The sequence below is a fragment of the Talpa occidentalis genome, unplaced genomic scaffold (assembly GCF_014898055.3).
Source record: "Talpa occidentalis isolate TD23 unplaced genomic scaffold, MPIMG_talOcc4v2.1 talOcc4.11, whole genome shotgun sequence".
Lineage (NCBI taxonomy): Eukaryota > Metazoa > Chordata > Mammalia > Eulipotyphla > Talpidae > Talpa > Talpa occidentalis.
Window position 1 is genome coordinate 4,089,380 of NW_023601104.1, and position 14,699 is coordinate 4,104,078.

Consider the following 14,699-nt stretch of genomic DNA (forward strand, 5'->3'; position numbering starts at 1 on the left):
ACGGGGCTGACACTGTTTAGGCTTTGTCTTAGAAGGCATTTCTTTGGTGGAGTGGGGGCCACTTCCTTTCCTAAAAAAATTCATATACTTTTTCAGATTGAGGGGGCTGAGGCCAATCCTGCAGGGGGGATGTGCAGGCACTGTGCTCAGGTCACCCGGACTTTCAGAGAAGGAGCGAGCCTGAGACCTCTCTGGATGGTGCAGCTGGCTGCGGCAGTTCTCCCGAGGGGTCGCCAGACTCCATTTCCTTCTTGCCCTGAGCACACGCTGGGGGCTCTACTTTCCAGCCTCCCCTGCAGTTAGGTGGGGTCATGTGACTGCGTTCTGGCCAGCGAGAAGTGGGTGGACATGATGTGTTATCACTTCCGGGCCTAATCTCCACAGTCCTCCTGTATCCTTTCTCTTCTCAGCTGGAGGCTGAGATCTAGGAAAGGATTACAAGACCCAGGATTTCCTTACTCAAATGGGATCCAGAAGCAGCGGCATCACGGAGGAGCTTGCCATAAACTCAGATGCTCAGAACTGTCCCTCAACTTTCTCCATCAGAATCTTCATTTTAATACTATGCCCAGGAAATTTGTGAGCACATCACAGTCTGTGAATTCCTGTCCTAGGCAACAGTAGAAGCATTAAGGAGAAGGAACCCATCTGAGTGACCACAGAAGGGAGCCCTCCCTCTGACTGGCCTGGGACTGTAGAGTGTAAGTCAGTCTTCACTATGGGATTTGGGGGCTGTCACAGGAGTTGGGCTGCTCTAATCTGTACACTGGCTCATTTTGGGGAATTCATTGGCTCCTTCTTGGACTTGTTTTCATCGCTAGCACCATATTTCATTCAAGAGCCTGAGCTGGCTTTTTTCTCCTCCAGGTTTTAGTGGGGATTCTGCCTTAAAAGTGAAAAACCACCTACTGTATGTCCCTGGAAATGCCATTTGGCTTTTGCACTTGGTGCTCAGCTTTTATCTATAAGAAGTTTATTAAAAATGCTAATTATACTTGTGATTCCCTTCCTATCAAGCCCTATATTTGAATAATGAGTGCTTTGAAACCACTAAGGAACAGACTTTGTTCTCTTATGGATGAGACCCGGGTGGCTGGGAACACTTCGCTCTTGCCTTGGGAATGAGTGGGAAATGAATGGATCCTTTGGAGCTTTTGAAGCAGCTGTGTGGGAGTGACTGACTGGTTTACCTGTGTTCTGTCTTCCCCCCAACCCTGGGTGATCCTTCATCTGATTTATACTTTCTCAGAGCCAAAGTTGATTCACCATGTATTTTTTCTCACAAGTGGCTCCAAATCCCAGTAATAAAATATATTTATCAATGACAAACACTGAGTAGGTTTAGAGTAAGGAAGTTGGGGAGCAAGTGAAAAGGGCCTATTTTTACTTATTGGATGCTTACTCCATGGAAAAAGTAGAAGGCGACTGGTATAATTTCCCCCAATAGCTCACTCTCCCAAACAATAAAAGCAGGGCTGCTAACACAGTGTGTTTCTCACCTCTCACAGGCCACCTGTTGGCGGAGGTGAGCCCTGTGCATGGGCGTGTGGTGAGATGGGATTGGATTCTGCCTCCATTCCTTCTTTCCTTTTACTCATTGGTTACCCCTTCGGCAGACGTGTATTAAAGCCTGCATAAGTAACACAGGAACTTGGCACTATGGGGATTCAACAGCTGGTCCCTACAATGAAGGAACTTATAGTTGGTGAGAGAAATGTATGTGTCAGAGTAACTACAGTGAAAGGCAGTGTAGAGCTACCGTGCAATGGAGTGCAGTTTATATGGTTCAAGGACCGGACCACGTTCAACTGGAATCAGAAAAAGTCACACAAAGGGAGTAGTATTTGAACAGAGTTTTGAAGGACAGAGGGAATTTTGACAGGTCCTGATAAAGAGGAAGTCAGAAGAAACTGAGGGGCCAGGAAGAGCAAGGTCAGTGGAAGGCCCAGATCCAAGTGCATTCAGAGAGGGAACAGGCACTACCTCCAGTTTGATCATGCTGTAGCTGAGTGACAATGCTTCCCAGGGTAGGGATAGTGCTCACGGCTGAACATTTTTAGAGGTTTTGAGAGTAGAAATGCAAAAAGCGCCACTACTGATAACACTCCCCACACCCTAGGCCTGTGAGGAGGCGATATAGGACAGAAAGGGGTTTCTTAGTCCATGAGACATACAAACCTTTTTAAAAATAAAAAAAATGGTCATGACTTTGAAGACCACCTTCCACTCCAGTCTCAGAAATAGTCACTTATCATATAAAAATGTCTTGTCTTGTGAATATTTCAGTGTCAATGATTTTGTGTATAGATCATTACAAAAAGAATGCTGTGTTAAACATGCTCACAAAACACATGGGCTTGAAGAATATGTTCACAGAGATATTGGAAAGAGTATTGAAAGTTGGAAGACCTGAGGTGTGGTTCCAGACTATCACTAATGCGTAGTGTGGCCTTTGGCAAGTTGCTTAGCAGCTCAGGGTCCATGTGCTGGTGTTGTCTCTGCCTCTGCCAAATGGAAATAGTAACAATCCTACTTCATGGGGTCAGACCTAGCTCTAAAGAAAATGCATGTGAACACTGAGGACAGAACCTGGCATTCAGCAAATACAACACAAGTGTTGGCTGCCATCATCACCACCACCACCACCATCACCATCATCATCAATGTTGCTGCTGGTGGAGGTATTTTGAGGTGCCTATGACCCTAAAATTCTGCATATTTTGACTGTCTTCAGGGTAGACAAAGGGAATGGGTGAGAGATGCTGGAAAATCTAAGCCTCAAGTAAACAGAACAGCCAGGATAGGAAAACAATACCTTGGCATTTTCCAGGCAAAGACAAATGGTTGCAATGGAAGTCTGGCCTGCACCCAGCACATTTTTTGCAAAGTTACCACAAATACCCTGGAGAAGATTTGAGACAAGGCCCATCTTTGAAAAGTTAGCCAATTGAATAATCTCAAGGGCAGGACCTGAATTCACAGCAAGCCAGCCTTCATCAAAAATAGCCAAAGACAAAAAGGAGCTAGAAACCAGGATCACATTCTCTGCACTTTGACAATATTGCCAGAATTTCTCAAATAGAGCCTTGACTCCCAATGATGAAAGGCTCCTCTGCTAGTACACTTGGCTAACCTCCTAGACCAGGTATTGGTTCCTAGCAAAGCACCTCAACTTACTAGGTTTCAGTTTCCTCAACTACGGAATGGGCAGAATAGTAATCAACTTGCTGCCAAGTGACAGCCACGCAGTGCTTTTTGGCTTTGGGCTGAAAGAAGCTAAGGCAAAGTTGGTTGTTGATTAAGTTCATTATATGTAGAATGATCATAAAAAAGCTCTGACACTAGAGTGCTGTCCTGTCAAGAGCTCCTCTTGACATCAGCACGTAGCTCGGGGCTTAGGCTATGGGCAACTCCCGTGCTTATCAATTATTCTTATTATACTTTGCAGACAGAAAGGAACATGTTGGAACATAGAGAAGCTGGATTGTAGCTGGAGCCTCATGACCACTTTTGATTTACGGCATTTGGGAAAGCAATTACAGACCCCACATATATCTTTCTATTCTTTGCCAAGTAATTTCACAGATGCTAAAGACCATGGCGTTTTTTTTTTTTTTTTTGCTTCCTAAGGATGATACATAGCATCTAAGCACCACTGCAGAGGCTCATTCTCCAGGACCCGTGGAGACATGTCTCAAATGTGCTGTACCCCAAGTGATGGTGAGCAAAGAAGGCTAGATACCAAGCTGAGTTATCTCCACTCTGCAGGAACCCAGCTGCTGTCCCTCATGTCCAGTCATGCCAGCCGCTCTTGAAATACTCTCTCTCAGCCTTGGAGTACCTGCCTGCTTACAAATTAATGAATGTAGCAACCTGCATATATGGGACAGATGCTGAAGAGTCAGGGTAAAAGAAATGATCTCTTTAGAGATCATGTCATTGAGGTACAATTCTATAAAAATAGAGATACTGAAACTGTAAGAGACTTCAGAAAATTGGTATTTAATTCATTTAGTACATGAGATGGCATCATCTTGATTTTACAGATGAAATAACTGAAGCCCAAAGTCAAAACCGTGTTTGGTATATAAAGGTGAGAACTGCCACTTCAGTCCTTTTGCTCATTCATACAGATGCATTGACTTCCCTTTGTTTAATTCATGGGAAATCTGATGTCATTTAATAACAAGAATAAAGTGATTAAAAATTCTACACTATTCTCCATTGAGTTTCTTTATACTACTTGGTATTAGTCGTGTCACCAGGAAGCTCCTAGACACTGGGGCTCCTAGTCCTGCCACTCGCCTTGTATGGTGCCTAGTCCGTGCCTGACAGCCAGCTGGCTGGGAAGGGCTAGTGATGATGAGGACTTGGGAAACTGGTAGAAGCCAAGGGAGCTCCTCGATATCTGTGTGACCGTCTGGCTTGGAGTGTGCTTCCAGGCCACAAAGAATCTTTCAGAACTCAGTGTCCCAAGGTTTTTATTTTTTAAATCAAAGACAAGAAGAAAGTAGTCAACGCACTCTCAATAAAGCACAATAGCCATAAGCCACTCATTGTTTGGGTTTTTCTTTCCAGTCTTACCTTGTGATTCCGGCCATGCTTGTCCAACAGGGAGATGATGGACTTGATATGACCCTCTGCTATAAGATTTAAGGCTTCTGGGCTTTCAATTAGGATGCAGTGCAAAACTTCCAAGATACCTACACGAATGGCACAAAAATCATTTGGACATTAAATAACCTGCAGAACTGACGATGACTTTATCAGATAGAGACCCAAGAGTGAAATGGCCAGCCTGAGGGAACAGACTTTTTGAATCTATTAAAAAGCTCCTGTCAGAAGAAAGATACAGCCTTCTCTGGTAGGTTTCAAGAGCCTCTGGGGCCCATCCAGTCTGTAATATAGAGGTGAGTTTTATTTAGCTCCAACCATATTTCCCACTTTCTGGACAAGGACATAATCCTTTTGTGTCAAAATTTAGAGAAGCAGCTGTAAAATGGAATTCTTAATTTTATCAAAACAAGCAATACTTAATTTAAAAATAAATAGGTAAGCAGATGCCCAGTTTACTATAAATAAAAATTCGAAAGGTCATTCAAGTCATTTAGAAAATACTGAATGTTCCTTGAATCGGCATCTAGACGTTATTTTTATCTTGCATGCACTGGTATAGCAAACAAACTATGAACTCATTAAAGATCATTTGGCTTTGTCCCCTTTTCTCGGCACACAAGGTAATTTTCTGTATTAAGTGAAGGCTGAGGAAAAATTATTTGTGCCCCTGCAGCCCAGTATATAACAAGAGTACCACCGTGATGAAAATCACGAGAAATAGTTGGCCAGAATCTTTGTTGGTTTTACTGAGAAATTCCTGTTGACTCAGTTTTTCCTCAAGGTTTTCATAAATTACCCTGACATGTAATTTAGCCCATGAAAGGAGGCACTGAAGAAAATAGAGGCTTTGGAAGACATGTGTGGAGGTGGATGGTCCTCGGGGGAGCCTTCCCTTAAGTTATCTGTCCAAACTCCTGTCACCTCTAAACAATGAAAAAAATTAAAACCTTTCCACTTCCCAGTGGGGGGCCTCCACCTGCCACATTCATTCAACTCTGAGCAACCAAACCTAGCAGCCTCACGGCATGAACACCAACCAACGATGGACACTCTCTTGGCTCACATTCTCTCAGTCATCAAGAAGGATGTAGACATGATAAAGAGGGCAGTTCAAGGGGGTGTGAGGACCATCACCCTCCCTTCCTCCACCATCATTCTTCAGTGCTGCTTCTAACCAAAATAGTTAGGAGGACGACATCCAGAGAAGGCTTAGAAACCCAGAGAATCAGTCTCCAAGTAGCAGAAAACCAGAAACTCTAATTTGGAGGAATATTAAAGGACTTGGGGGTAAAATGAAGGCACAGGGTGAAAAATGAAACAAAAAATAAGAGAGTGTTAAGATCTGGATGAGTGTTGTTATATAAAACAGTAAGATTTACAACTATTTCTTCTTGTTGCCATAAGTAATTGAGGATCATTTGCAACGTAGCAGAAAAAAGAACTGTCCAGAGTCAACCTTTTACAGAAAGAAAAATCCCACCACTTTGCGCAGTGATGTTTCCTGACAATTCTTACCTGAGGAAGATTCTAGTCTGTCCAATTTGCTGATTAGCCAATCAAGGTTATTGGAGAATTGAGCACAATTGTTTCTATTTCCACGAATGAGAGCAGCTGCAAACAAGGATAAATTTGATCATGTAGGTTAAGGGATACATGATGGGCTGAAGAAGTCAGGCGAGCGGTTACTACTTCACCTGTGTGAAGGAAATGACTGATGGTCTTCTCCTTCCTAGCCCTTTGATACAATTCTGTCTATATTTAGGAGAGTGAAAATCTAGCATTCACTTAAATATTTCTAGAGAATTTGCTAGGTATCAGTCTCCTGTCTACTTTCTGGGAACACAGCTGTGGGAGGACAGATTCCCTGCCTTCGTGAAGCAGGAGAGACAACACACAAATACAATTACTTCAGACAGTGATAAGCAAGACAATCTCTACTTGGTTACTGGCTTAAGAACTCAATTTCTTGCCATTAAAAAAAAAAAAATCGAGCTAGAGCTTTGCTGTTTTTCAGTGTTAAAGGAAATCTTCTGAAAGAAAGGTCAGAACCAGCTTCGTAAGGTTGGTTAAAGGAGAGGTAAATAGTGCTGAAACATGAAACTCTTGACATATCTGGAACCCATCAGCATGTGATAGCGGTTCCCTAAGGATGGGTCAGTGTCACCCGACAGCATGTTAGAAGCACAAATTCTCAGAATCAGATGCTCTGGGGGTGAAACCGAGCATGTGCTTTAACCAGGCCTCAGCCGGTTCTGATGTCGCTCATGGTTGAGAACTACAGGTAGATGGTTCTAGACCGCATGCTCTTCCCTCCATGGGCCAATTTTGTAGACACAGCTCGGGAACAAATCCATGTAAATTGATTGGACCCAAGCAGCTTGCTCTTCATGGGGCTGGTTTTCAAAAATTGGGGTTTTATAGATGCCGGTAAGGTATTTGGATCAGGGCAGGTCTCCCTTTGGACTTCTGCTCTGCACCTCTGCAAAGCAGTCAGTAGAGGGCAGAATTCAATCTGAGTTCTTAATGAGCTTTTCAGGGCAGCTGCAGCAAGGGGGTTGGGCACAAGGTTCTGAAGTTGAGTGGGCCTGGGCTGCAGCCCTTGTTCTACCATTTAATGCAAGTGTGGCCTTGGGTAAGTTATAAGCATTTCTGAGCACCTCTTTGTTCATTAGTGAAAATGAGGACAACCATCTCAAAATGCTGTTCTGTGGTCAACAGGAGCTATTCCATTAGCACACAGAGCTCAATAAATGTTAGCTATTACTATTGTAATAACTACTACTGAGTTTGAGCCGTATCATTGCAAAATATTAGAGTGGGAAGACACTTGACAAGGTCACAGATTCAGTGACAGTCTGGTCAGCCTGAACTTTGACATCCAGAATGGATTCAACCTGATTCCTCTGGGCTCTCCTCACGTCTCCTGAACTTTCTATGGACTTCCTCTCCTGGGAAATACTCTTAAGAGCCAAGCCCTAAAACCCTGCCTTGGCAGCATGTCTGAGCAACTCATGGTGGCCACCTTCATTGACACTGTCACCTCCTGCCTTCCTCCTACAGGCTGGCGAACTGGGCCAGGTGAAGACACCGGTTATCGGCAGCACCTGGGCATCCCCACACACTCAGTGTTGTAAGAAGGCTGGTGTAGGAGCATCCTTACTCCCTGCCTTTTTCTTTCCATCAAAATAAAATTAAGAGTAGGCAGGAATCATGCCCAACAAAGGGACGGTTAAAGGACACAGTTAAGACAGTCACCATCCTCCCAGAAGTCTAGAACCAGCACTGCAAACATGTTCAAATATTGTTTGCTCATTTTAAAGATGAGGAATTAAGGTTCAGGGAGTGTGACATCAGGGATTTTGCAGGTAGCTTTGGCAAAATGGGTGGCCATCTATTTCCACCTGTAGCTGACTTCCTGCACTAAGCTGGCAGAGGACAGAGACATAATAGTGAACAGAATGAAATGTAACAGGGGAATCCCCATAAAAAGGGGAGGTTCCAGGTTCCCTGCCCCACCTAAGGAAGGGTGCAGCTGAGCAGCAAGGGAGGCTACAAAGGACTGGGGAGAGAAGGCTGGAGGAAGGGAAGAAGGCCAGGAGGAGGCACATGGGACAGAGACACATGAAGAAGCAGCCGTGCTTGCATCTCAGCCATGGAGTTGTACCAGGGACCTGGGGCCATGGAAGGAGACACATGGAAGAGACAGAAACATGGGTGAGAGACCCGCAGGGAGGCTGACAGTCGTGGCCTTTATCTTGACTTGCATTTTGATTTTGCTATTTTCCTTCTAGACTTGCCTGCCCGCCCCCTCCCTAACCCCCACTGCCGCTCTACCCCTTTCCTATGAGTCCCCACCAGAAGGTGCCTTAGACTTGTGGTAGGCTTTCGGGCCTTAGCAGCCATCTGGGCCAACCCTGTTTGGCTGGGCATTTAACTACAAAGGGATGGGAACTTTGGGTGTTTCATGGCAAAACCATTTTCTTTCTCTTCTTTTCTCCCTATTGCACACGAATGGTATTGAAGTTCTTTTCTACCGAAGGTCTTACACACTGAGAATATGTCTTGTCTATGTGGCAGATGACAGAGCCCATTTACAGACTGCAAGTGTGGGAGCCCTGGGGTGCCTCTCAGTCTGCCCGCTAAAGGATTGAGCTAGCGGGCATCCCAGGAATGAGGTTCGAAGACAACCTGTTAGGTGGAGAGCCCATACAGTGCACCCTTGGGACCTCCCTGAGAGAGGGTCTCTGTGTGTACTTACCCAGCAATTTGTACAGGAGGTTCAGAACTTCTTTCCAGGCCATGCCACTCTCTTCCCTTGCAATCCCTGCAAAGTGTGCTACGCAGTTGTAGATATTTAAGCGATCAATGCAATTTAACACAAGGGCCAACATTCCCTGAGGAGAGTTGGGGAAAAGGTAAAAATTTCTGGGTAAAAAACCCCGAATCCCTTTGGCTTCCTTCCCTCTCCCATCATTCCCCTTTTAGAGCCCACAATGCTAATATGCAAATAGACCTTCATGGTGCCAGTTTGGGTCTGGTTTTGTTTCCTCCTAACAACAAAATAGGCATTTTTATGCCTCATAGACCTAACTAGCGTCCATTTTGGGAGTGAGTCAGCAATCTCCTCTCACGGGTTTGCCCCCCACATGTCTAACTCAATCCAAGGGCGTATTGAGGAAGAGGGAACGTGCATGAATCTCACAAAAGCCTGCTCTATGTCTGGTGTGAAATGATTCTGACTCACCCAGAAACAGCCCTGGCTACGGTGTATCTATTTTCCTCTTAAAATTCAAGTTTGAAGAACTCCATTCAGATACACAAGACGATCATGCCTGTTTCTTCCTCCCCCCACCACCAAAAGATGGAATTTGGAGACAATAAGACCAAAAGGGTTTTAAACTACTCTCCCAATTTAATTTGCAATACTCTTGTCACCAGTAAAAACATCTGTGCTGAGCTGTTCCTTAGGAGTAGGAGGGCGCTGGCAAACACAGTTACGAAGCTTTGAAGGCATACAGAATGTCCCAGAGACAAAATCTGCTTAAGTCACAAGACCGAGCAGGGCTGGTGTCATCCTATGCCACAACCTTTGGAAATGCCCAATGGACAAGCCTTGATCCCAAGAATGGGGAGTGGGGTGGTCACAGGAGTACAGCCATGTCCTATTAGCAGCAAACCATCATGTCTGAGGCAGAGAAGCTGTGTAACTTATCCAAAGGTCATCCTGAGCTATGGATGGAGCCAGAACTGGGGCCTAGGCCCACTGAGTCCCAGTTAGGGTCTCCCCTCTGCAGGCCCCATACCTAGTGACTGAGATGCCAAGTTCTATGTAAGACCTAATATCATGAACATCTGTCAAAGCAGCTTCTCAGGTGTTTCTGATCTGGCAGAACCCGGGCATTTGTAATTTTCAAACAGGTTTCCTAGGTAATTTTAAAATCTTCCAAAATTTGGGCATCACAGCTAATGCCATGCTCATTACCTAAGATTTATGAAAATGGATTTGGGATACATGCATCACTGAAGCTTTTTAATATCATCTGGTTTGCATGTGCCAATGTACACAGTACAATGTCCTTGCTAGCGTAGCCAGGGACGGCTGACAGAGAAGGTCAGCTTCCAATTAATCCCTTTCTTTCCGGCTTCCTCTTGCATTCCCTGGCTCTTTCATAAACACGTGCACGCATGGAGACAAAGCTCATTTAGCTCTGGACACAAAGAGAATCTCAATTTGTAGTTTTTGTGGACTCACCTCTTCTTTGAAGAGATTTTGTCTGTTTTTAAGTGAGCGGAGCTTGTTCTGCTTGTCTTCATGCCTCATCTCCTCCTCCGGGGGCTGAAAGTAGGCGATTAAGTCCTGCAAGGTCTGCAGGACCTCTTCAATCGGCAGGGGGACCGGGGCAGCTGTGCGATTGTTTCCACTGAAAACCACCAGACAGACACTGCTCAGACTCCAGGCCTCCAGCACAGGCCCTCGTTCCTACCTGCCCCACTGGGCACAGAGGATAGCTTCCTGGGATGGAAGTTTGCTGGCCAGCAGAGCAACACAAGATTCTGATTCCATGTTAAAAGCCATTTCATAAAAAGGGGATAGAACCTCTAGTTGCCTGCCACACATTTTTCTTTGAAATAAAAACATTTAAATAATGAATGTATTAACCCACAGTTCCTTACCCCATCATACCTGTTGGGCTAGGTTAAGGGTAACGCTGGAAGGGTTTCCTATCATCAGTCCCCCCACAAGTCTTTTTAGTATCTCTATGTGCTTTTTTCTTAACATTTCTCTGTATGCATGCACCTGCTTGTTCACCCTGTTTGTTTATGTCTTGTCTTTCTCGCCTTCTGACTTCCCATACACACTCTCCAAACACTCCCCTCCTCTTTCTAGGTGTGTCCCCCGTTGCTCAGGAGCCCTCCTCTGCCTCAGTGTCTCACCCACCTCATGTTACCTGCCCTGTCATCTTTCCTCCTCTCTGCTGATTTTCCTCTCCTGTGTTCCTCTTTTCTTGTGTTTGTCTCTGATTATTTCTAAGCTTTGTATTTAAGTCACTTTAGTGTAGAGAGACCATGAACTTTCACAGATGACAAAATGAGCCTTCTTTTTCCAAACCCCTTGAGGGACACTCTGCTGAGCCTTTATAGACTGAGAAGAGGGAGGGAAACAGACACAGGCCTTGTGCAGCTGCCTTGTTGGTCCCAGGGATTGAGAATTGGTTGACTGTGCAAGCGACATCAGACCTTTTCCTTCTTCAGTGGTCAATTTCCAGTGAGTGCTCCTTTGCATGTACAGTGCACTTGGCTATATAGTACTCTCCATAACAGCTAAAATTTTTACCTGGGTCTAAGCAGAGACTTAAACAAGTCATGAAAACACTCAGATTACAAGATGTAATAATTCCAGTTTTGTATAAAAACTGCCCAGAGGCCAGAGTATCTTCTCAGTAGTGTGTCCTCTGGCCCATGGGAAGTGCCCGGGAAATATTAGTTATTGGCCACCTGGGAGTATAGATGGACACAAAGGTGGTGGGGAAGGGAATGTTGTTTGGGCATGAGGTTTGGGAATACAAAGCCCAATCAGAAATGACTTCCCAATTCCAGATTAAGTGAAGGGATAAACTTGTTTTCTTCAATATTTTTGTTTCTAGTTGCAGATTTTTTTTTTAACATTTTGTGTTATTGGAGACACTGACACCAGCAAAGGTTTCTCATGTGAGATGAAAAGATGAAAGAACAGGTTTACAGGCATTTTTGTAGCTTGATGTGGCAATATATGCACTACACAGGGGATTGGACAAGCCAGGTCTTAAGTCCTTGTCATTCACCATAAGGTATATTTGGTGTGGCTCTAAGTCTCTTTGGCTTCAGTTTTGTACCTGGAAAGTAGGAAAGGTACACTCTATGATCATCAGGGTCCTTTGGGACATATTTTTTTTTTGGTTCTATAAGTTCTGGATCACTTTATTTTATCCCTTGAGAACACCAATATAACAGTTTCTACTGGAGAGAGGCAGAACCTTCCTTCCTTCAAAAGAGAACATATACCACACATCTGGGATTGGGGACAGTGTAAAGATGGACATGACCTCTGAATGGCTTCATGGTTCACACTCTACACCCTCAGGGAGGAGACCAGGACAGAGACAGACAAGATGAGGTCTCAATTCAGAACTAACTACAACTGATCCCAGCTCATCCCTCTTCTACTCCACTACCCATTCTATCCTCAGACCAAGGATTTCTTGTGTTAAATTCAAGTAAGAGCTCAGGTGGTCCTGAATATTTATCAGGCTATTGCCATTGCATAATTATTTATATAGTGTTTCCCTCCTGAGGTCAAACTCAGGACAACTGGACAGTGTCATCTTCAGCAGAATTTCTGAGCCTTCGTCATCTCTCCTGTTGTTCATTTGTTCTATTGGAGGGTTCCCAGCAGTTGTACAGGGAATGATGAGACAGCACGGGGAACTCTAACCTTTTCTTCTTCATTGTTCTTTCTTGTGCCTTTCTTTTTCCTTTAAATTTAATTTGTTTTCCCAGAAAGCCACCCCCTCCTTCAGGTTCCCATTTGTACACAGCAAACACTGTTGGTTTCTCAAAAGAGGTGGGAGAGGAGAATGTATTTACAAATTACGTTTTCATCCTTCATTTCCCAGCTCTTGCAAGATTCAAGTACTATGCCCATATTGGTTTACTTTTCCTTAGTCCTTCTTTCTTCTCAAACATCCTATGGCTGGAAGAATCAAGAACTGCCTCCACTAATGATAGGACTTGTAGATAAACTGAATGAGGTCCTCAGGAAATCCTCTCTTGCAACATGATAAAATTGGACAAATTTTTCTAAAACAACTGTTTTAGGACTCTGGAAACTGATCAAAGGCATACAAATTGAGTATAACAAATTGAGTAGTTTAAACAAAAAAATGGACCTTAATGGAAAATTTGGGTGTCTCTGGAGGTTCCCTCTGATGCTGTTCCCAGTCCTGTCTCCAGCTTCAATGCAGTAAGTTTGGTGGGCCCGACAGTGTGTGAGGAAGGACAGGGATCCCCGAAGTGATTTATTCATCCATGGCTCAAAGAGAGGCCATGAGCAAGCAGAAAGTAAAATCCAGGACAGACTTATAGCTGCCTCAAGTTGAAAACATTATCCAACCCACAAATAAGCCCATCAGCAAAGGGTAGCAGACTTGCCTTACAAGAAATACTAAAGCAAGTCCATCCGGCTAAAAGACAATGACAACAGACAGTAACTAGAATCCACACAAAGAAATTAAGAGCACTCTAAAGGCAGTTATGTAGGTAAATATAAAAGACAATTCAATAATTCTATTCCCAGCTATTTACCGAAGAGAAATGAAAAGTCTACTAAAGATTTTATACTAATTTTCACAGCTATAATCTGACACTAACCAAAAATAGAAACAATGCAACGGTTGCTCACCTGACAAACAGAATGTGAAGTGAGTATGTGTGTGTTTCTCTACAGAGATGTCGCTCTCTACATAACCAAACATACACACACACACAGTCCTATGGGTAATTTTTTGTACTGCAAGTTCTCATTATTGCATCACTTCATTTTGTCTCCTGAAACCCCTTCTCCAACAAAATGGATGGGAGATATACATATACACACAATCATATAGACATACACCTATACACTTGTGTGTGTATTACACATCATAGAAATACTCTTCAGCAGTAAAAAAAGAACAGGACACCATGACATGTCACAACAGGGATGAACATCAAAACGATAATGCTAGGTGTAAAGACCAGATTCAAAAGAACATTTATTGCACGACTTATCAATTTAATGTATTAAATTGATAAAGCAAGTATAGATATTTGGTTGCTTAAGGCTGGGGGTGGCAACTAGTATAAACTGCAATAGGCAAAAGATTCTTTTTAAGGTGATGGAAAGGTTCTAAAATTGAATTTTGGTGATGATTTTACACCTCTGTAAAATTGATATTCACCAGTTACACATTTAAGGGTATAAATTTTATGATATGTAAATTGCAACCCAAAAAAGCTGTTTAAAAATAATTTTCCCATTGTCAGGCATGTTATTCCCACTGACTTTTTAAAGATTACAGTTTTATTGAAATGTAACTCACACATCATGTAATCATCTATTTAAAGAGTACAATTCAATGGCTTAATGGTTTTTAGTGTATTTACAGAATCGTGCAACCATCACCTCAATCAATTGTAGAACTTTCCATCAGCTCCCACAAAATCTCATATTCATTAGCGTCCCTTTCTCAGTCCTATGCAACCACAAATCTACATTCTGTTTTTATCAGCTTGCCTATTCTGGACATTTCATATAAATGGATTCACATCGTAAGTGGTATTTTGTGACTGGCTTCTTTCATTTAGCATAATATTTTCAAGGTTCATTCACTTTGTACTCTGTATTTCATTCTAATTGACGGACAAATAATATTTCCTCATCTGGATATAGCACATTTCATTCATCCATTCATCAGCTGACAGATGGATGCTTGAGCTGTTTCCCCTTTCGGCTATTCATGCTGCTTTGGACATTTGTGTACAAGTTTTTGTGTGAACATGTTTTC

At 43.4% G+C, this 14,699-nt stretch overlaps 1 protein-coding gene across 1 annotated transcript in view; it reads right to left on the minus strand.

Moving 5' to 3' along the window:
- RYR3 (ryanodine receptor 3) overlaps positions 1–14,699 on the minus strand; it is a 522,405-nt gene that overhangs the window by 241,780 nt on the left and 265,926 nt on the right. Inside the window, exons 13-16 of the mRNA XM_054700223.1 lie at positions 10,370–10,538; positions 8,876–9,011; positions 6,133–6,228; positions 4,585–4,703 (exon numbers count right to left, since the gene is read on the minus strand). Of these exons, the coding sequence (XP_054556198.1) occupies positions 4,585–4,703; positions 6,133–6,228; positions 8,876–9,011; positions 10,370–10,538 (520 nt within the window). The remainder of the gene's footprint in view (positions 1–4,584; positions 4,704–6,132; positions 6,229–8,875; positions 9,012–10,369; positions 10,539–14,699) is intronic.